At 35.8% G+C, this 23,056-nt stretch overlaps 1 protein-coding gene across 1 annotated transcript in view; it reads right to left on the reverse strand.

Annotated features, from left to right (window-relative positions):
• The window catches only part of LOC129251455 (uncharacterized), a 254,651-nt gene that overhangs the window by 89,644 nt on the left and 141,951 nt on the right, over positions 1–23,056 (reverse strand). Inside the window, exons 3-4 of the mRNA XM_054890805.1 lie at positions 6,881–7,333; positions 6,240–6,332 (exon numbers count right to left, since the gene is read on the reverse strand). Of these exons, the coding sequence (XP_054746780.1) occupies positions 6,240–6,332; positions 6,881–7,288 (501 nt within the window). The 5' untranslated portion in view covers positions 7,289–7,333. The remainder of the gene's footprint in view (positions 1–6,239; positions 6,333–6,880; positions 7,334–23,056) is intronic.

Consider the following 23,056-nt stretch of genomic DNA (forward strand, 5'->3'; position numbering starts at 1 on the left):
CTTTCGACTCACACGAAGCTTGTGCAGTCGGTTGATTGAAGATTTGACTCCGTATGATACACAAAGAACACTTTTATCCTTGGCCATTGACGTTCTGGTGGCATTACACTTTTTCGAGCATGTATTATTAAAAATGCGGCGACAACTGTACATTGCCTATGCGCCAGTCATTAATCTGACGATGCATACATTCGAACGATTATTAAGTAAAGTTTCCCAGTTCAATGCAGGAAGATAATGTCATTAAAACGGTATGATTAACTAACGACAATTTTTGAATTGTTAATATAAAATTTTCCTTTCTTTAATTATTTTAAGCAGTTTGGCATAAAAAGCACAGATAGTGCAATCGGAAGCACATATGTGACAATTCTTGCTCCACCCTCAAACAATCCCGCACAGAAAATGGTTCTACAGTATAAATTTAGAATCGATATAAACACCGCAAAAAATAATAATGTCTTCATTTTCTAGGGTGGCGATCATCGCCTACATTTTACATTTGTGTAAGTTAACAACGGAATACATCCGATATTCGTTCACATCTCATACGCAGTTATATTAGCAGATCAAACAATAGGCAAGAAAGTTGGTTGATAGAAGACCTCTCGAGCCTGGTTATTAACACCAATTGGTAATCCATGTATTCCGTAAGAAATCAAATATAATAAAATTCACGTTAGTGCAAGAAATTGTATAAAGAGAACGTTTGGTGTCCTGAAGACAAGATTCAAATGCTTACTAAAATATCCAGTGCTACCTTACTCTCACGATACTGCGAGCTGGTCACGTCCTGATTCTTGCGGGATTTTACGCACTATGGTGCTAAAATCCTGTGCGGCCGGCTTTGTAGTAAATTGAAGAAGATGATATGGAAAACAACGAGAGGATTGTCACGTATATCGATTAATCAAAATATACCAACGAAAGCACTGGAACAAGAAACCAATATGTATTGACCCTTTAAATGTATGAAAAATAAACACAAATTTGGTTTTAACTGGTTTATTTTATACATGAATGCATGAATTTGACGTTTTTTTATCGGTTCTGTACAAAGTTTAAAACTCTGAATCACATGGTATTTGTTAAAAAGTATGCATCATATATCGACATACTTGTATATATACGAATAAGTCTATGCATAGTTTATATGGCCGTCACGTAACTTTTTCCGTCCATCTCACCTTTATCTTTCCCCAGAGAGAGCTTTTCGCCCTTTGGACGCCGAATTAATCCTTCTTTTGATCCGGCCTTAGTGCGTTGAAAAGGTCACGTTACTATAAGACAGGAATTCGAGTAGACCTAGGACCGGTCTTATAATATCATCCCATCTCACTGTGATGGGTCTTGAGCAATTCTGTGGGCAAACCCTGGTAGCGGCTGAGGTGTGTTATAGGGGTAGACGCGGATGGTTGAGGTTTGTGACTGCATCGGCTTATTTCCCTTACGATGCTCTGGAAGGGCCACTTCCTGGAAAGGTCACCAGTCTCGTGAGGTTCTGTGAGCGGCGCAATCTGGGCTTTGTTCTCTGTTGCGATGCTAATGCCGAGCATGCAATCTGGGGCAGCAGTAAATGCAATGGACGGGGCTCTCGGCTATTCGAGTATATCGCTTCCCCTTGCCTAAACATACACAACAAGGGCACACATGCTTCATTTGTAACTTCTGTAAGGCAGGAGGTTATTGATCTCCCTATCAAACTCAAAACTTGGGTGGTCAGTCAAGAACTGAAGAGTCCTTGCCGAAGATTCGTGCTCAGACCACAGGTACATTGAGTTTTAGTGGGGCGAGGAGACACAAATGCCATTGCCCTCTAGAAACCCCAGAAAAACAGACTGGTAGAAGTTTATGGGGGCGTTGCAGGACCTCGACGTGACCCCACCAAGACTTCGGAAAGCACAGGGTATCGAGGCGGCTGTTGAGAAACTCAACACTCCCTTAACTGAATGTTTTGATTAAGCCTGTCCAATTCGATCTCTCCTTGACCAGACTCCCAATCCTTAGTGGAATTGAGAGCTCCACGTGTTGAGGCTTGAGTGGAGAAAACTTCTACACCCGGCCCTCAAGACTAATCTTGCTGAGGACTGGGAGCGATACCGTAATATCCAGAGGAACTACAAGAGGCTTATTGGGGAATCGGAAAGAGCTTTTTATAGGGAATTTTGTAGCGGTATTGAATCACTGAGTGACTTGGCGAAATCGGTTAGGATTCTAAACAGGGACCCAACTGGGGGCTCTTAAGAAATCTGATGGCTCCTTCACGGAGAAGCAAAGTAAGACACTCAACTTCCTGATGGAATCTTATTTTCCCGGTAATCAAATAAACGTCGGCCGGCAACAGTCTTTATTGAAAGAGGCGGTTGTCAGAGCTGCTACACCTTTTCGGTACAACGGGTAGATTTCCAGATCTGTGGTGAATGAGGCCGTCATTCGATTTGCCATCAAATCTTTTGGCGGCTACAAGTCGCTCGAACCAGATGGCATATATTCCGTCATGCTGAAGGAAAGCATAGAGTCTGTTAATGTAGCCTTGAAGAAAATCTTCTCTACATGCCTGGCACTGGCCTATATACCACACTCTTGGAGGATTATGAGGGTCGCCTTCATCCCTAAGGTTGGAAGTGATAACTACACCAGCCCCAAAAGTTTTAGACCCATCAGTATGACTTCTTTTATGCTGAAAAGTCTCGAGCGACTAGTGGAATCGCGCATGCGTCAAAAGTCGCTGAAGGCTCCCCTCTGTCTCCACTTCAGCATGCCTATCAAAGCGTGCATGGCGGTCTCCGTAGCCGAATGGGTTGGTGCGTGAACATTCGGAATTCACAGAGAGAACGTAAGTTCGTATCTCGGTGAAACACCAAAATGAAGAAAAAAAATTTTCTAATAGCGGTCGCCCCTCGGCAGGCAATGACAAAACTCCGAGTTTATTTCTGCATGAAAAAGCTCCTCATAAAAATATCTGCAAACATCAAGACGCACACCCCAAATAAGAGGAGGAGCTTGGCCAAACACCTAAAAAGTGTATACGCCAATTATATATACATAAATAAATCAAAATCCTGCGAGTCGGCACTGCAAAACCTTTTTGCTAGTGTAGAGCTGGCCATCGACAGGAGCTACGGGCATCTTTTTGGATAAAGGGGGGGGGTTTGATAATGCCACTTTTGATAAAATGTGCAGCTCTGATAGTAGGCACGGCGTAGACCGGGTGCTAGTGAATTGGATTCTTTCGCTGCTGCCCCAAAGAATCGTCATCCTGCGAGTAGAAGATCTGCTGGTGTCGTCCGGGGGTTATAGAGGCTGGTGGCGTGCTGTCTCAATCCTCTGCTCACTACTTCAATCGATGCGGGAGTCCACGGAGAAGCATAAGCGGATGGCGTTGCCTGTTTGGAAACAGGCCCTTCGCTTACGAACATCTGTAGGAAAGTGGAGGAAACTCTAGATATGGTTGACACTTGGTGTTGTGTGAATGGGATATCGGCAACCCCACCAAGGCTGGTATTTTCCTCTTCACCGGAAGGGGAAAGCTTGATGGACTCGATCTGCCTAAGCTAAAAGGAGTCTCAATCCAGCTATCCAAAGAAAGCAAATATCTTGTAGTAATCCTCTATAGTAAACTCCTATGGAAGTCACACGTTGAAACAAAGACAGCCTTCTGGCAGCACAAGGGTGTTTTTGGGAAAACGTGTGGTCTTTCTCGTAGCACGATCCTATGGATCTAAAAGGCTATGATAAAACCTAATATCACCTTTGTGTTAGGGATCTGGATGAGTGGACTCTCTCTCGTAGGAGTCAGAAGGACCTTTTCAAGACTACAACGCACTGTGGTCATATATTGCACCGGAGCTTTTCCGACCACTTCAGGCCCGGCATTAGATGCGCTGGTTAGTCTACCACCACTTGATGTTTTCACCCAAAGAGAAGCTTTGAAAGCCATCTGCAGACTGAAAAACAACGGGAATGGGTATAGCCCCTGTTCGGCATTAGACAACGGAGTAGGCATGGACTTCGATCTAGCGATCCTCGCCATGCTCCTTGACTCCAGGCCATAGTCGTACATGACAAGAGATAGAGTGTGATGCTGCCAGAGGCTCAACTGTAGTCAAACTCAGTAAACGAGTCCGGCAAACACTGTTCTCGTATTTTCATGAATGGGTCTAGGACCGAGCAAGGTTCCGACTCTGGTGTGTACCTGGAAACAAGTGGTACAAAACTATACTTCGCACTTGGAATGTGCGCATCTATAATTCAAGTGGAGTTGTATGCTGTTCAAGTAGCGATGAACTTTGTTGTGGAGTGAGAAACCATTCGATAAGCAGCAGGGACAGCAAAGTAGCGTTCATGGCCTTAGACAGCCCCTCAACCACTTCAAGGGTAGTTGAGGACTGTAAGTCCAGGTTTAGCTATGTCGGCAGACATTGACAAATCTAACCCACAAGCGAGCCTGCCAGGCTGAGAGAGGCTGCAGATGGACAATACTGATGTTATCTACCATGTCCGACCGACTGTCGCTGTTCCTCCTGTCATTAAGCAGAAGGGACTGTAGACAGCTGGTTGGACTGATGACGGGCCACTTTGTATGGACGAAGCACATGGAAAAGGTATGCATCTCAGACAGTATACTCTGCCAGCATGGAGCAGAGGAGGATGAGACGGCGGACCACTTTCTGTGCGTCTGCCCGGCTCTAGGTCTTTGGCACTGATCTGTTGAGAAGCGACCACCTTGGCTCCTTAGCACCACACGATCTACTCAGATTTTTTCAAAGGTCGGATAGATTTAAAGAAAATTGAAAAGGGAACTGGAGTGCAGTGCAATGGACTTAATTGTGTGTGACTGCTGTAGTTGCTAGTCTGTCCCGACAAGAAAAAAAGAAAAATCTAGGTAGTGACTTATTAAAACTTCGCGGTGCTCTTAAGACTACTTATTGTGATGGAGGTGTATTTTCCCTATCCCTTCGTAAGCTGCACCACAAGTGCCCAATTCTAGCTTTTCAAAATCTGTGAGCGATTTGTTACAAGGGCCGCCCCCAGTTATATCAGTTACACCGCCTTACTTGCGTCCGTAATTGGCTTTTCCAAACACCTAAAGTCTGTAAAGGCAATAATTACATTTCAATTGACGATTTCACTTGCATTGACGAATTTTCGCCACAGTATGCATAATTACACAACTAATTCCATTTTGTACTGGTTCTGGTTGCTCGACACAGAGTCAAGTCCTTCCGCCAATTCCGGCCACAACTCTTACATTTGCAACTAAATGAACTTTGTTTCGACATCCATCTTTCTCACCTCATAATGAAATTAGTTTTTAATTTAACAAGCTTGCCAAAGAATGCCAATACAGCTTTTGCTTGATAAAAAGCTTGATAAAAAACCGGGATTTTCTTTTATTCTGTATTTTATGCCGCCAACTAATTATACGCTCACTGATAATGTTTCTGAAAATTAATTAGGTGCGATATTAAAAAAGTGAACAGGACCAGTTGAGTGTAACTAGAGTCAGTTTTTGGCTTCAATTTTAAATATTTGTAATGTATTAACGGAATTTAATATAGGTATGCACAACTTATTTCTTATCTAAAAGTATATATTTGCTTTGCAATCTACTTACATATGCATATACTTATATAATATAATAAGTATGTATGATATTAAAATTATCCGCAGATCGTTTTCTTGGAAAGCAATAAATCACTAACACCTTTTATTGACCCTTCTTGTACGAATCCTTAGAGCTTTCCAGATCTATAACTTGAAGTAAAATTGTACTACACGATCTGTTGAAAAGCGCTGCCTTCGAAAGCGGGGTATGGAACATTCCACGGACTATATCTTTGTTTCTCCCTCCTGATCACCTAATTATGATCTTTGTATCAAATTTCACTATCATATTTGAAAACTTGTGTACGTGTATATGCTAGATTAAAAATGTAAATGTTCGAATTTGTGCCTTGCCGCCGATCTCCCAAAATCAGTACTTCTGCCAGTTTCTTAAATGAAATATTCACTACCAGGAATGAAAAGTTACATGTAAGCATTATTTCGTCTCCCTCATTTTTTTTAATAAGTTTTTCTATCCTAATTTGCAGCCAAGGCATGAGAGAAGGAAGTTAGCTTCTCAAAAAAATATATTGTACTTATACATATACATAAGTATATACAATATTTTAAATTAAAGAAGATGACATTGATAAATGGTTGTGTTAAACAATTTATAAAAATTGACTACTTACTCGGAATTTTCCTTGTGCATTATCAGCGCCACTTGAACGTACATGAATTAAGTTGCGTTTCTGCAGAACATCAAATTTGCTAAAACTCGATTTCTATAAGAGAAAAATACATCCAATGATATTTATGATTATTAGATACATCTGGTATAATCTAATCGAATAGAGCCTAAAATAATATAATTTTGATTTAAATTTAATATAATTCTGTGTAATATAATTAAAATTAAAATTTCCTCTTCAATCTAATCTAATATTTAATCTAACATAATTTAATCGGCGGCCGCCGTAGCCGAATGGTTGGTGCGTCACTACCATTCGCAATTCACCGAGAGAACGTCGGTTCGAATTTCGGTGAAACACCAAAATGATGAAAAAATGTTTTCTAATATGGTCGCCCCGCGGCAGGCAATGGCAAACCTCCGAGTGTATTTCTGCCATGAAAAAGCCCCTCATAAGATATACATATCTGCCGTTCGGAGTCGGCTTGAAACTGTAAGTCCCTGAATTTGTGGAACAACGCACGCCACAAATAGGAAGAGAAGGTCTGTGTACGTGTGAATTATATATATGTATATAATCTAATCGAATTAAATCCAATCCTAAGTACGATTCAATCGTAATTGCTTTGTATTCCAACTTACCACTAATAAATTCTGCTGAACGGTTTCACCTTTTTTATTTTTCTTGCTTTTCAATTTCCTTTTGCTATTGTCCGTCGCCGCCTCATGTTTATCTTCAAGGGTTTCATTGCTTTTATGATGTTGGATCTGGACCTGCTGTTCTGTGCCTTCGATAACTATAGCTTTTGTGGCTGCAGTTGTTGGGACTACCGCTAATGCTTCCGTTGATACCTTATTCTTACTTGGTTTATGTGGGGTGTTGTTTTTGCATGTTGTACTCCCACCGAAGACATCGAGAACACTGAAGCTGCTATCAACACTCAATAGCTCCTCAATGCTATTACTCTGAGTTGACTTAAGTATCGATTTCTTTGTCCCTATGCCTGTATTGTTTGGGTTCATTACCGATGTGGATAAATTGTTAGACATTGTTACTAAGTGCTTCTCTTCAAGTTTGATTACTGATTGATATTTCTACAAAAAAAAAAAAAACGTAGACATACAATTTTTAGAATTTCATTATCTACATTTCAAAATGCAATACATTTATACCACCCTATTCCCGTAGTTTGTAAAAGCAGAGAATGTTAATGCAATGAGAAGGTGCAAATGTTACTGTGAGCTTTTTTTAGTACAATTGAGATTTGAAAGATTTGTAATAAGGTCATTTAGCACACCGAGTTTATAGACACCTCACTGACTTTTGCCCACACAAAAATTAGAAACACCACACATCTTTCACCTCAACACACAACACATTTCTCACCTCGACATTAAACCAATTAAATTTGTACTATTTTCGTATTTTTGAAATAATAAGCGAATACGTAAAATTTATTACATAATTTTTTTTTTTCAATTACATTAAAAAAAAACACGATTTTAAAAAATAAAATTTATAAAAAAAAGTTTGCACCGGGAATTGAACTCGAGTCTAACATGTGGCGAGGAAAAATAGGCGGTGCGTTTATTTCTTCGACTGCTTATTTTTTGACCATTTTGTTACTTTTGAAATGATAAGCGGATACATAAAATTTATTACAAATTTTTTTACGATTACATTAAAAAAAAAAATTTAAAAACGAAAAAAAAAAAATTTGCACCGAGAATTGATGGCGAGTCACGTGGGGAGGATAAATACATTAAACTAATTAAATTTTTACTATTTTCGTATTTTTTGAAATAATAAGCGAATACGTAAAATTTATTACATAATTTTTTTTAATTACATAACAAAAAAAAGCAAATTTAAAAACAAAAATTAATAAAAAAAGGTTTGCACTGGGAATTGAAATCGAGTCTAACATGTGGCGAAGAAAAATAGGCGGTGCATTTATTTCTTCGACTGCTTATTTTTTTACCATTTTGTCACTTTTGAAATGATAAGCGGATACATAAAATTTATTAAAAATTTTTTACGATTACATTAAAAAAACACATTTAAAAAAAAAAAAAATTGGCGCCGAGAATTGATGCCGAGTCACATGGGGAGGATAAATACGCAGTGCGTTTATTTCTGCGCCTGCGTTGTGAACCAAGGTTTTGTGCATGCGCGCGACGCGAATTAATTTTAATAAAGTTCTGAAAGTAATTCATGAAGTTTTTCATTACATACATTCATAAATGAACGTATACTCTATATGTACATAAATGATGGTATATGACAATATACATACATAATATGTATGTACATGTCAATAGGAGGTATTTGCATTAAGAAAAAAAAAAACGGTTTAAGATAAATCAACACTTATTTTATATTGTATGTCAATTTATAGTTTATGTATTCGACAGCATTTACATACATATGTAGGTATGTACATTTGTATATGAAAAACAATAATGCACAAGCGCAAGAACATCATCTTCCTTTCATACATATGTACATATGCATGTATGCCCAAATAACCTTGACTTATGTATGTACACAAGTCACAGCCATCACATTCTTACAAGGCAAATACACATACGCACTAGCGAGTTTCTTCCTAACAAGTGCAAAAACAATTCTGCTCTATGTATGTATTATGTCCTAGCATATATACATACATATATACCTACTTGCCTTCTAAACTTCCTACAAAATAATTGTATTCATATGTATGGATGTACCATGCACGTTCATACATTCATGCATATGTACATATATGCGCGAGCACAGCGCTCCCTTCTTGCTTCCGTGTACTTTTGTCTTTCACCAGTCGATATTCCTAATATTGTACTTACAAAAACACGATATGTACTTTGATAGACGCAAAAGCAACAGCAAGCGCAACGCCATGGCCGCTTTGCCACCGCACATTCTAAAATGTTCTAGAACACAACAAAAACACATACCTCACATGCGCATGTCGCCCGAAGCTAAAATCTAAGCCTAGCGACTACAAAAACAAAATACATTCGTAGACGCAGTCGCAGCGGCCATGATTCTATCAGCGACGGCGCTGAACAATTTAGAACAAAACAAAAAGTTCATTCATAAGTTAGAGCTCATATTTCAATTTCATTCATAAAACGAGCCGCCCATATGCCAATTTTCGCGACCATTCGAAAATAGTCAATATTGGAATATTTCGCGTGGAATTATTTGCCAATATTTGATAAATCTTCAATTTTTGTCATGTCGAGTGGCCGCGGCTCCGTATGTATGTATGCACCCTTATATGTATGTAAATATGTCTTCTAACTGTGCGACAGTCGCGAGTTAATGCGACTTCCAGCGAATCACACATTGCTGTCCGCAAAGCCGCATATATGTACCTTATGATCAGAAAGTACCGGGAATGTTTAAATTAAACAAAACAGAGTTAAATTTAAGGAAAATTTATATTATCTCCTTCAAAATATGACCCGTCTGAAGGAACACACATGTGCCAACGCTTAACCCAGTCCTCCAAACACTCCCGGCAGGCCGATTTGTATTCTCTTTGATCAGTGCGATGGCGCGTTATCACCATGCAAAATCTGAGAATTGTTTGCTCACATTTCCGGCGGTTTGCAACACACAGCATCTCTCTAAGGTTTCAAAACGGATAAATAATATTCTCTATTGACTGTCTGGCCCGATGGAAGGTACTCATGGACTATGCCTTGGCAATCGAAGAAAACAGTAAACATCACCTTCCCGGTTCTTTTTGCTCATAGGGTATACATATCCCATCTTTTCACTGACGGACAAGAAGACGGTCGCAGCTGTTGTTTTTTGTATGCATACATTTTGCGTTCGTTGAAGGTTTGCATATATTTATATACATATGCGTGTATGCGCGTTTGGCTTTCTGGATGCATCCATGGATATTAGAATATTTTCTCATCAATATGTGTATGTAAGTAGTTCAGATTTGACTGAAGAGATTACATATAGGAATGCATATTCATATGATTGCCTTTATGGCTGTTTTACATATAAATTAATTCAAAAGAAGTATGAATAATGTTATATAGAAAATAAATTTCTAAATAACTGGTATTAGAAAAACCTGAATACACTATTTTAAATCAATTTCAATTAAACCAAATATAAAAAATGAAATAAAAATATCGAACAAAAAACTGTGCACAGGATTTGAACCTGAGTCAATTATGAGACGATGTACTGCATATACGACACGTCTTTCACGATTGCGCTAATCTACAATTATTAATGGTCTCTTCTAAACCACTCATTTATTCGATTCGCAGTTTTATATGCACATATTCTGCATTAGTTGAAAGTTTGTATGCGTAATTATATGAATATGCATGTGTGTATGCGCGTTTGGCTTTCTCGACGGATATTAGAATGATATTTTCTCATCAATATAATTTGGATTTGATGAAATAGATTATAGATATATGTACATATTTTCTGTTTTGATTGATTTATATAAAAGTCAGGTCATATCCAGTATGAACTATTTTATACCGAAAAGAAATTTCCATTTATAAAATACAAAAAAAAACAGTATTTTAAAGAAATTTTAATTAAAATAAACTCAAAAATTTTACCAAACTTTCCTGGTTTGAATTGTAAAAAAAAAATGTGCAAGAAAAAAAATATGACTTCAGGACTTGAACCTGAATTAAATACGTGCCAAAAAACAAAACGAATAATTCCGCCGACTTTAGCTTCTGCACCACAAATTAACTGCCGCGCGGTCTTCTTAATCGCAATTTTATTCGCTTCGATTTCCTTAGTAGTGTGCCGAAAAATCTTATGAACTTCCTCAGTAGTATGGTAAACGCAGAAAATATCTGAATTCTTGTCCTAGCGTGGTAAGTAAATATAGAAGCCCTCCACTCGCGTCACTCGCGTGGTAAATATCTGCAATTCCCCACTCGTGAAGATAGTTGAATTTGAAATGACCTTATTATGAATCTATAAATTAGAACTCGAAAAAAGCTCTTTTAACATTTGCTCCTTCTCATTGCATTAACATTCTCTGGTAAAAGTGCGTTAACCTGGGTTGGTACTGAAGTTTTGAAACAAAGAAGTTTTGTGTCGTGTGTTGCTTCACTTAAAATGAAGGAATCGTCATGACACTATGACCAGAGAATGTTAATGCAATGAGAAGGTGCAAATGTTACTGTAAGCTTTTTTTAGTACAATTGAGATCTGAAAGATTTGTAATAAGGTCATTTAGTACACCGAGTTTATAGACACCTCACTGACTTTTGCCCACACAAAAATTAGAAACACCACACATCTTTCACCTCAACACACAACACATTTCTCACCTCGACATTAAACCAATTAAATTTGTACTATTTTCGTATTTTTGAAATAATAAGCGAATACGTAAAATTTATTACATAATTTTTTTTTTTTCAATTACATTAAAAAAAAAAAACGATTTTAAAAAATAAAATTTATAAAAAAAAGTTTGCACCGGGAATTGAACTCGAGTCTAACATGTGGCGAGGAAAAATAGGCGGTGCGTTTATTTCTTCGACTGCTTATTTTTTGACCATTTTGTTACTTTTGAAATGATAAGCGGATACATAAAATTTATTACAAATTTTTTTACGATTACATTAAAAAAAAAAATTAAAAACGAAAAAAAAAAAATTTGCACCGAGAATTGATGGCGAGTCACGTGGGGAGGATAAATACATTAAACTAATTAAATTTTTACTATTTTCGTATTTTTTGAAATAATAAGCGAATACGTAAAATTTATTACATAATTTTTTTTAATTACAAAAAAAAAAAAACGAATTTAAAAAAAAAAAAATTAATAAAAAAAGGTTTGCACTGGGAATTGAAATCGAGTCTAACATGTGGCGAGGAAAAATAGGCGGTGCATTTATTTCTTCGACTGCTTATTTTTTACCATTTTGTTACTTTTGAAATGATAAGCGGATACATAAAATTTATTAAAAATTTTTTACGATTACATTAAAAAAAACACATTAAAAAAAAAAAAATTGGCGCCGAGAATTGATGCCGAGTCACATGGGGAGGATAAATACGCAGTGCGTTTATTTCTGCGCCTGCGTTGTGAACCAAGGTTTTGTGCATGCGCGCGACGCGAATTAATTTTAATAAAGTTCTGAAAGTAATTCATGAAGTTTTCCATTACATACATTCATAAATGAACGTATACTCTATATGTACATAAATGATGGTATATGACAATATACATACATAATATGTATGTACATGTCAATAGGAGGTATTTGCATTAAGAAAAAAAAAAACGGTTTAAGATAAATCAACACTTATTTTATATTGTATGTCAATTTATAGTTTATGTATTCGACAGCATTTACATACATATGTAGGTATGTACATTTGTATATGAAAAACAATAATGCACAAGCGCAAGAACATCATCTTCCTTTCATACATATGTACATATGCATGTATGCCCAAATAACCTTGACTTATGTATGTACACAAGGCACAGCACATCACATTCTTACAAGACAAATACACATACGCACTAGCGAGTTTCTTCCTAACAAGTGCAAAAACAATTCTGCTCTATGTATGTATTATGTCCTAGCATATATACATACATATATACCTACTTGCCTTCTAAACTTCCTACAAAATAATTGTATTCATATGTATGGATGTACCATGCACGTTCATACATTCATGCATATGTACATATATGCGCGAGCACAGCGCTCCCTTCTTGCTTCCGTGTACTTTTGTCTTTCACCAGTCGATATTCCTAATATTGTACTTACAAAAACACGATATGTACTTTGATAGACGCAAAAGCAACAGCAAGCGCAACGCCATGGCCGCTTTGCCACCGCACATTCTAAAATGTTCTAGAACACAACAAAAACACATACCTCACATGCGCATGTCGCCCAAAGCTAAAATCTAAGCCTAGCGACTACAAAAACAAAATACATTCGTAGACGCAGTCGCAGCGGCCATGATTCTATCAGCGACTGCGCTGAACAATTTAGAAGAAAAACAAAAAGTTCATTCATAAGTTAGAGCTCATATTTCAATTTCATTCATAAAACGAGCCGCCCATATGCCAATTTTCGCGACCGTTCGAAAATAGTCAATATTGGAATATTTTGCGTGGAATTATTTGCCAATATTTGATAAATCTTAAATTTTTGTCATGTCGAGTGGCCGCGGCTCCGTATGTATGTATGCACCCTTATATGTATGTAAATATGTCTTCTAACTGTGCGACAGTCGAGAGTTAATGCGACTTCCAGCGAATCACACATTGCTGTCCGCAAAGCCGCAAGTATGTACCTTATGATCAGAAAGTACCGGGAATGTTTAAATTAAACAAAACAGAGTTAAATTTAAGGCAAATTTATATTATCTTCTTCAAAATATGACCCGTCTGAAGCAACACACATGTGCCAACGTTTAACCCAGTCCTCCAAACACCCCCGGCAGGCCGATTTGTATTCTCTTTGATCAGTGCGATGGCGCGTTATCATCATGCAAAATCTGAGAATTGTTTGCTCACATTTCCGGCGGTTTGCAACACACAGCATCTCTCTAAGGTTTCAAAACGGATAAATAATATTCTCTATTGACTGTCTGGCCCGATGGAAGGTACTCATGGTGGACTATGCCTTGGCAATCGAAGGAAGCAGTCAACATCACCTTCCCGGTTCTTTTTGCTCATAGGGTATACATATCCCATGTGTCAAGTGTGCGCAGAAGCTTGTGTTCTGGGTTTGTTAGAATGGTGGTAGTTTGTACATATATTTAAACACATATGTGAGTATGCGCGTTAGGCTTCCTGGATGGATATTAGAATATTTTCTCATCAATATGTGTATGTAAGTAGTTCAGATTTGACTGAAGAGATTCAAAATAGGAATGCATATTCATATGATTGCCTTTATGGCTGTTTTACATATACATAAATTAATTCAAATGAAGTATTAATAATGTTATATAGAAAATAAATTTATAAAAAACAGGTATTAGAAAAACCTGAATACACTATTTTAAATCAATTTCAATTAAACCAAATATAAAAAATGAAATAAAAATATCGAACAAAAAACTGTGCACAGGATTTGAACCTGAGTCAAATATGAGACGATGTACTGCATATACGACACGTCTTTCACGATTGCGCTAATCTACAATTGTTAATGATCTTTTCTAAATCACTCATTTATTCGATTCGCAGTTTTATATGTACATATTCTGCGTTAGTTGAAAATTTGTATGCGTAATTATATGCATATGCATCTGTGTATGCGCGTTTGGCTTTCTGGACGGATATTAGAATGATATTTTCTCATCAATATAATTTGGATTTGATGAAATAGATTATAGACATATGTACATATTTTCTGTTTTGATTGATTTATATAAAAGTCAGGTCATATCCAGTATGAACTATTTTATACCGAAAAGAAATTTCCATTTATAAAATACAAAAAAAAACAGTATTTTAAAGAAATTTTAATTAAAATAAACTCAAAAATTTTACCAAACTTTCCTGGTTTGAATTGTAAAAAAAAAATGTGCAAGAAAAAAAATATGACTTCAGGACTTGAACCTGAATTAAATACGTGCCAAAAAACAAAACGAATAATTCCGCCGACTTTAGCTTCTGCACCACAAATTAACTGCCGCGCGGTCTTCTTAATCGCAATTTTATTCGCTTCGATTTCCTTAGTAGTGTGCCGAAAAATCTTATGAACTTCCTCAGTAGTATGGTAAACGCAGAAAATATCTGAATTCTTGTCCTAGCGTGGTAAGTAAATATAGAAACCCTCCACTCGCGTCACTCGCGTGGTAAATATCTGCAATTCCCCACTCGTGAAGATAGTTGAATTTGAAATGACCTTATTATGAATCTATAAATTAGAACTCGAAAAAAGCTCTTTTAACATTTGCTCCTTCTCATTGCATTAACATTCTCTGGTAAAAGTGCGTTAACCTGGGTTGGTACTGAAGTTTTGAAACAAAGAAGTTTTGTGTCGTGTGTTGCTTCACTTAAAATGAAGGAATCGTCATGACACTATGACCAGAGAATGTTAATGCAATGAGAAGGTGCAAAAGTTACTGTAAGCTTTTTTTAGTACAATTGAGATCTGAAAGATTTGTAATAAGGTCATTTAGTACACCGAGTTTATAGACACCTCACTGACTTTTGCCCACACAAAAATTAGAAACACCACACATCTTTCACCTCAACACACAACACATTTCTCACCTCGACATTAAACCAATTAAATTTGTACTATTTTCGTATTTTTGAAATAATAAGCGAATACGTAAAATTTATTACATAATTTTTTTTTTTCAATTACATTAAAAAAAAAAAAACGATTTTAAAAAATAAAATTTATAAAAAAAAGTTTGCACCGGGAATTGAACTCGAGTCTAACATGTGGCGAGGAAAAATAGGCGGTGCGTTTATTTCTTCGACTGCTTATTTTTTGACCATTTTGTTACTTTTGAAATGATAAGCGGATACATAAAATTTATTACAAATTTTTTTACGATTACATTAAAAAAAAAAAATTAAAAACGAAAAAAAAAAATTTGCACCGAGAATTGATGGCGAGTCACGTGGGGAGGATAAATACATTAAACTAATTAAATTTTTACTATTTTCGTATTTTTTGAAATAATAAGCGAATACGTAAAATTTATTACATAATTTTTTTTAATTACAAAAAAAAAAAAACGAATTTAAAAAAAAAAAATTAATAAAAAAAGGTTTGCACTGGGAATTGAAATCGAGTCTAACATGTGGCGAGGAAAAATAGGCGGTGCATTTATTTCTTCGACTGCTTATTTTTTACCATTTTGTTACTTTTGAAATGATAAGCGGATACATAAAATTTATTAAAAATTTTTTACGATTACATTAAAAAAAACACATTAAAAAAAAAAAAATTGGCGCCGAGAATTGATGCCGAGTCACATGGGGAGGATAAATACGCAGTGCGTTTATTTCTGCGCCTGCGTTGTGAACCAAGGTTTTGTGCATGCGCGCGACGCGAATTAATTTTAATAAAGTTCTGAAAGTAATTCATGAAGTTTTCCATTACATACATTCATAAATGAACGTATACTCTATATGTACATAAATGAAGTGCAAAAACAATTCTGCTCTATGTATGTATTATGTCCTAGCATATATACATACATATATACCTACTTGCCTTCTAAACTTCCTACAAAATAATTGTATTCATATGTTACTACATCCATGCACGTTCATACATTCATGCATACAAATATGCGCGAGCACAGCGCTCCCTTCTTGCTTCCGTGTACTTTTGTCTTTCACCAGTCGATATTCCTAATATTGTACTTACAAAAACACGATATGTACTTTGATAGACGCAAAAGCAACAGCAAGCGCAACGCCATGGCCGCTTTGCCACCGCACATTCTAAAATGTTCTAGAACACAACAAAAACACATACCTCACATGCGCATGTCGCCCAAAGCTAAAATCTAAGCCTAGCGACTACAAAAACAAAATACATTCGTAGACGCAGTCGCAGCGGCCATGATTCTATCAGCGACTGCGCTGAACAATTTAGAAGAAAAACAAAAAGTTCATTCATAAGTTAGAGCTCATATTTCAATTTCATTCATAAAACGAGCCGCCCATATGCCAATTTTCGCGACCGTTCGAAAATAGTCAATATTGGAATATTTTGCGTGGAATTATTTGCCAATATTTGATAAATCTTAAATTTTTGTCATGTCGAGTGGCCGCGGCTCCGTATGTATGTATGCACCCTTATATGTATGTAAATATGTCTTCTAACTGTGCGACAGTCGAGAGTTAATGCGACTTCCAGCGAATCACACATTGCTGTCCGCAAAGCCGCAAGTATGTACCTTATGATCAGAAAGTACCGGGAATGTTTAAATTAAACAAAACAGAGTTAAATTTAAGGCAAATTTATATTATCTTCTTCAAAATATGACCCGTCTGAAGCAACACACATGTGCCAACGTTTAACCCAGTCCTCCAAACACCCCCGGCAGGCCGATTTGTATTCTCTTTGATCAGTGCGATGGCGCGTTATCATCATGCAAAATCTGAGAATTGTTTGCTCACATTTCCGGCGGTTTGCAACACACAGCATCTCTCTAAGGTTTCAAAACGGATAAATAATATTCTCTATTGACTGTCTGGCCCGATGGAAGGTACTCATGGTGGACTATGCCTTGGCAATCGAAGGAAGCAGTCAACATCACCTTCCCGGTTCTTTTTGCTCATAGGGTATACATATCCCATGTGTCAAGTGTGCGCAGAAGCTTGTGTTCTGGGTTTGTTAGAATGGTGGTAGTTTGTACATATATTTAAACACATATGTGAGTATGCGCGTTAGGCTTCCTGGATGGATATTAGAATATTTTCTCATCAATATGTGTATGTAAGTAGTTCAGATTTGACTGAAGAGATTCAATATAGGAATGCATATTCATATGATTGCCTTTATGGCTGTTTTACATATACATAAATTAATTCAAATGAAGTATTAATAATGTTATATAGAAAATAAATTTATAAAAAACAGGTATTAGAAAAACCTGAATACACTATTTTAAATCAATTTCAATTAAACCAAATATAAAAAATGAAATAAAAATATCGAACAAAAAACTGTGCACAGGATTTGAACCTGAGTCAAATATGAGACGATGTACTGCATATACGACACGTCTTTCACGATTGCGCTAATCTACAATTGTTAATGATCTTTTCTAAATCACTCATTTATTCGATTCGCAGTTTTATATGTACATATTCTGCGTTAGTTGAAAATTTGTATGCGTAATTATATGCATATGCATCTGTGTATGCGCGTTTGGCTTTCTGGACGGATATTAGAATGATATTTTCTCATCAATATAATTTGGATTTGATGAAATAGATTATAGACATATGTACATATTTTCTGTTTTGATTGATTTATATAAAAGTCAGGTCATATCCAGTATGAACTATTTTATACCGAAAAGAAATTTCCATTTATAAAATACAAAAAAAAACAGTATTTTAAAGAAATTTTAATTAAAATAAACTCAAAAATTTTACCAAACTTTCCTGGTTTGAATTGTAAAAAAAAAATGTGCAAGAAAAAAAATATGACTTCAGGACTTGAACCTGAATTAAATACGTGCCAAAAAACAAAACGAATAATTCCGCCGACTTTAGCTTCTGCACCACAAATTAACTGCCGCGCGGTCTTCTTAATCGCAATTTTATTCGCTTCGATTTCCTTAGTAGTGTGCCGAAAAATCTTATGAACTTCCTCAGTAGTATGGTAAACGCAGAAAATATCTGAATTCTTGTCCTAGCGTGGTAAGTAAATATAGAAGCCCTCCACTCGCGTCACTCGCGTGGTAAATATCTGCAATTCCCCACTCGTGAAGATAGTTGAATTTGAAATGACCTTATTATGAATCTATAAATTAGAACTCGAAAAAAGCTCTTTTAACATTTGCTCCTTCTCATTGCATTAACATTCTCTGGTAAAAGTGCGTTAACCTGGGTTGGTACTGAAGTTTTGAAACAAAGAAGTTTTGTGTCGTGTGTTGCTTCACTTAAAATGAAGGAATCGTCATGACACTATGACCAGAGAATGTTAATGCAATGAGAAGGTGCAAATGTTACTGTAAGCTTTTTTTAGTACAATTGAGATCTGAAAGATTTGTAATAAGGTCATTTAGTACACCGAGTTTATAGACACCTCACTGACTTTTGCCCACACAAAAATTAGAAACACCACACATCTTTCACCTCAACACACAACACATTTCTCACCTCGACATTAAACCAATTAAATTTGTACTATTTTCGTATTTTTGAAATAAAAGCGAATACGTAAAATTTATTACATAATTTTTTTTTTTTCAATTACATTAAAAAAAAAAAACGATTTTAAAAAATAAAATTTATAAAAAAAAGTTTGCACCGGGAATTGAACTCGAGTCTAACATGTGGCGAGGAAAAATAGGCGGTGCGTTTATTTCTTCGACTGCTTATTTTTTGACCATTTTGTTACTTTTGAAATGATAAGCGGATACATAAAATTTATTACAAATTTTTTTACGATTACATTAAAAAAAAAAAATTAAAAACGAAAAAAAAAAAATTTGCACCGAGAATTGATGGCGAGTCACGTGGGGAGGATAAATACATTAAACTAATTAAATTTTTACTATTTTCGTATTTTTTGAAATAATAAGCGAATACGTAAAATTTATTACATAATTTTTTTTAATTACAAAAAAAAAAAAACGAATTTAAAAAAAAAAAAATTAATAAAAAAAGGTTTGCACTGGGAATTGAAATCGAGTCTAACATGTGGCGAGGAAAAATAGGCGGTGCATTTATTTCTTCGACTGCTTATTTTTTACCATTTTGTTACTTTTGAAATGATAAGCGGATACATAAAATTTATTAAAAATTTTTTACGATTACATTAAAAAAAACACATTAAAAAAAAAAAAATTGGCGCCGAGAATTGATGCCGAGTCACATGGGGAGGATAAATACGCAGTGCGTTTATTTCTGCGCCTGCGTTGTGAACCAAGGTTTTGTGCATGCGCGCGACGCGAATTAATTTTAATAAAGTTCTGAAAGTAATTCATGAAGTTTTCCATTACATACATTCATAAATGAACGTATACTCTATATGTACATAAATGATGGTATATGACAATATACATACATAATATGTATGTACATGTCAATAGGAGGTATTTGCATTAAGAAAAAAAAAAACGGTTTAAGATAAATCAACACTTATTTTATATTGTATGTCAATTTATAGTTTATGTATTCGACAGCATTTACATACATATGTAGGTATGTACATTTGTATATGAAAAACAATAATGCACAAGCGCAAGAACATCATCTTCCTTTCATACATATGTACATATGCATGTATGCCCAAATAACCTTGACTTATGTATGTACACAAGGCACAGCACATCACATTCTTACAAGACAAATACACATACGCACTAGCGAGTTTCTTCCTAACAAGTGCAAAAACAATTCTGCTCTATGTATGTATTATGTCCTAGCATATATACATACATATATACCTACTTGCCTTCTAAACTTCCTACAAAATAATTGTATTCATATGTTACTACATCCATGCACGTTCATACATTCATGCATACAAATATGCGCGAGCACAGCGCTCCCTTCTTGCTTCCGTGTACTTTTGTCTTTCACCAGTCGATATTCCTAATATTGTACTTACAAAAACACGATATGTACTTTGATAGACGCAAAAGCAACAGCAAGCGCAACGCCATGGCCGCTTTGCCACCGCACATTCTAAAATGTTCTAGAACACAACAAAAACACATACCTCACATGCGCATGTCGCCCAAAGCTAAAATCTAAGCCTAGCGACTACAAAAACAAAATACATTCGTAGACGCAGTCGCAGCGGCCATGATTCTATCAGCGACTGCGCTGAACAATTTAGAAGAAAAACAAAAAGTTCATTCATAAGTTAGAGCTCATATTTCAATTTCATTCATAAAACGAGCCGCCCATATGCCAATTTTCGCGACCGTTCGAAAATAGTCAATATTGGAATATTTTGCGTGGAATTATTTGCCAATATTTGATAAATCTTAAATTTTTGTCATGTCGAGTGGCCGCGGCTCCGTATGTATGTATGCACCCTTATATGTATGTAAATATGTCTTCTAACTGTGCGACAGTCGAGAGTTAATGCGACTTCCAGCGAATCACACATTGCTGTCCGCAAAGCCGCAAGTATGTACCTTATGATCAGAAAGTACCGGGAATGTTTAAATTAAACAAAACAGAGTTAAATTTAAGGCAAATTTATATTATCTTCTTCAAAATATGACCCGTCTGAAGCAACACACATGTGCCAACGTTTAACCCAGTCCTCCAAACACCCCCGGCAGGCCGATTTGTATTCTCTTTGATCAGTGCGATGGCGCGTTATCATCATGCAAAATCTGAGAATTGTTTGCTCACATTTCCGGCGGTTTGCAACACACAGCATCTCTCTAAGGTTTCAAAACGGATAAATAATATTCTCTATTGACTGTCTGGCCCGATGGAAGGTACTCATGGTGGACTATGCCTTGGCAATCGAAGGAAGCAGTCAACATCACCTTCCCGGTTCTTTTTGCTCATAGGGTATACATATCCCATGTGTCAAGTGTGCGCAGAAGCTTGTGTTCTGGGTTTGTTAGAATGGTGGTAGTTTGTACATATATTTAAACACATATGTGAGTATGCGCGTTAGGCTTCCTGGATGGATATTAGAATATTTTCTCATCAATATGTGTATGTAAGTAGTTCAGATTTGACTGAAGAGATTCAAAATAGGAATGCATATTCATATGATTGCCTTTATGGCTGTTTTACATATACATAAATTAATTCAAATGAAGTATTAATAATGTTATATAGAAAATAAATTTATAAAAAACAGGTATTAGAAAAACCTGAATACACTATTTTAAATCAATTTCAATTAAACCAAATATAAAAAATGAAATAAAAATATCGAACAAAAAACTGTGCACAGGATTTGAACCTGAGTCAAATATGAGACGATGTACTGCATATACGACACGTCTTTCACGATTGCGCTAATCTACAATTGTTAATGATCTTTTCTAAATCACTCATTTATTCGATTCGCAGTTTTATATGTACATATTCTGCGTTAGTTGAAAATTTGTATGCGTAATTATATGCATATGCATCTGTGTATGCGCGTTTGGCTTTCTGGACGGATATTAGAATGATATTTTCTCATCAATATAATTTGGATTTGATGAAATAGATTATAGACATATGTACATATTTTCTGTTTTGATTGATTTATATAAAAGTCAGGTCATATCCAGTATGAACTATTTTATACCGAAAAGAAATTTCCATTTATAAAATACAAAAAAAAACAGTATTTTAAAGAAATTTTAATTAAAATAAACTCAAAAATTTTACCAAACTTTCCTGGTTTGAATTGTAAAAAAAAAATGTGCAAGAAAAAAAATATGACTTCAGGACTTGAACCTGAATTAAATACGTGCCAAAAAACAAAACGAATAATTCCGCCGACTTTAGCTTCTGCACCACAAATTAACTGCCGCGCGGTCTTCTTAATCGCAATTTTATTCGCTTCGATTTCCTTAGTAGTGTGCCGAAAAATCTTATGAACTTCCTCAGTAGTATGGTAAACGCAGAAAATATCTGAATTCTTGTCCTAGCGTGGTAAGTAAATATAGAAACCCTCCACTCGCGTCACTCGCGTGGTAAATATCTGCAATTCCCCACTCGTGAAGATAGTTGAATTTGAAATGACCTTATTATGAATCTATAAATTAGAACTCGAAAAAAGCTCTTTTAACATTTGCTCCTTCTCATTGCATTAACATTCTCTGGTAAAAGTGCGTTAACCTGGGTTGGTACTGAAGTTTTGAAACAAAGAAGTTTTGTGTCGTGTGTTGCTTCACTTAAAATGAAGGAATCGTCATGACACTATGACCAGAGAATGTTAATGCAATGAGAAGGTGCAAAAGTTACTGTAAGCTTTTTTTAGTACAATTGAGATCTGAAAGATTTGTAATAAGGTCATTTAGTACACCGAGTTTATAGACACCTCACTGACTTTTGCCCACACAAAAATTAGAAACACCACACATCTTTCACCTCAACACACAACACATTTCTCACCTCGACATTAAACCAATTAAATTTGTACTATTTTCGT

This window comes from Anastrepha obliqua, unplaced genomic scaffold (genome assembly GCF_027943255.1).
Source record: "Anastrepha obliqua isolate idAnaObli1 unplaced genomic scaffold, idAnaObli1_1.0 ptg000020l, whole genome shotgun sequence".
NCBI classification, from domain to species: domain Eukaryota; kingdom Metazoa; phylum Arthropoda; class Insecta; order Diptera; family Tephritidae; genus Anastrepha; species Anastrepha obliqua.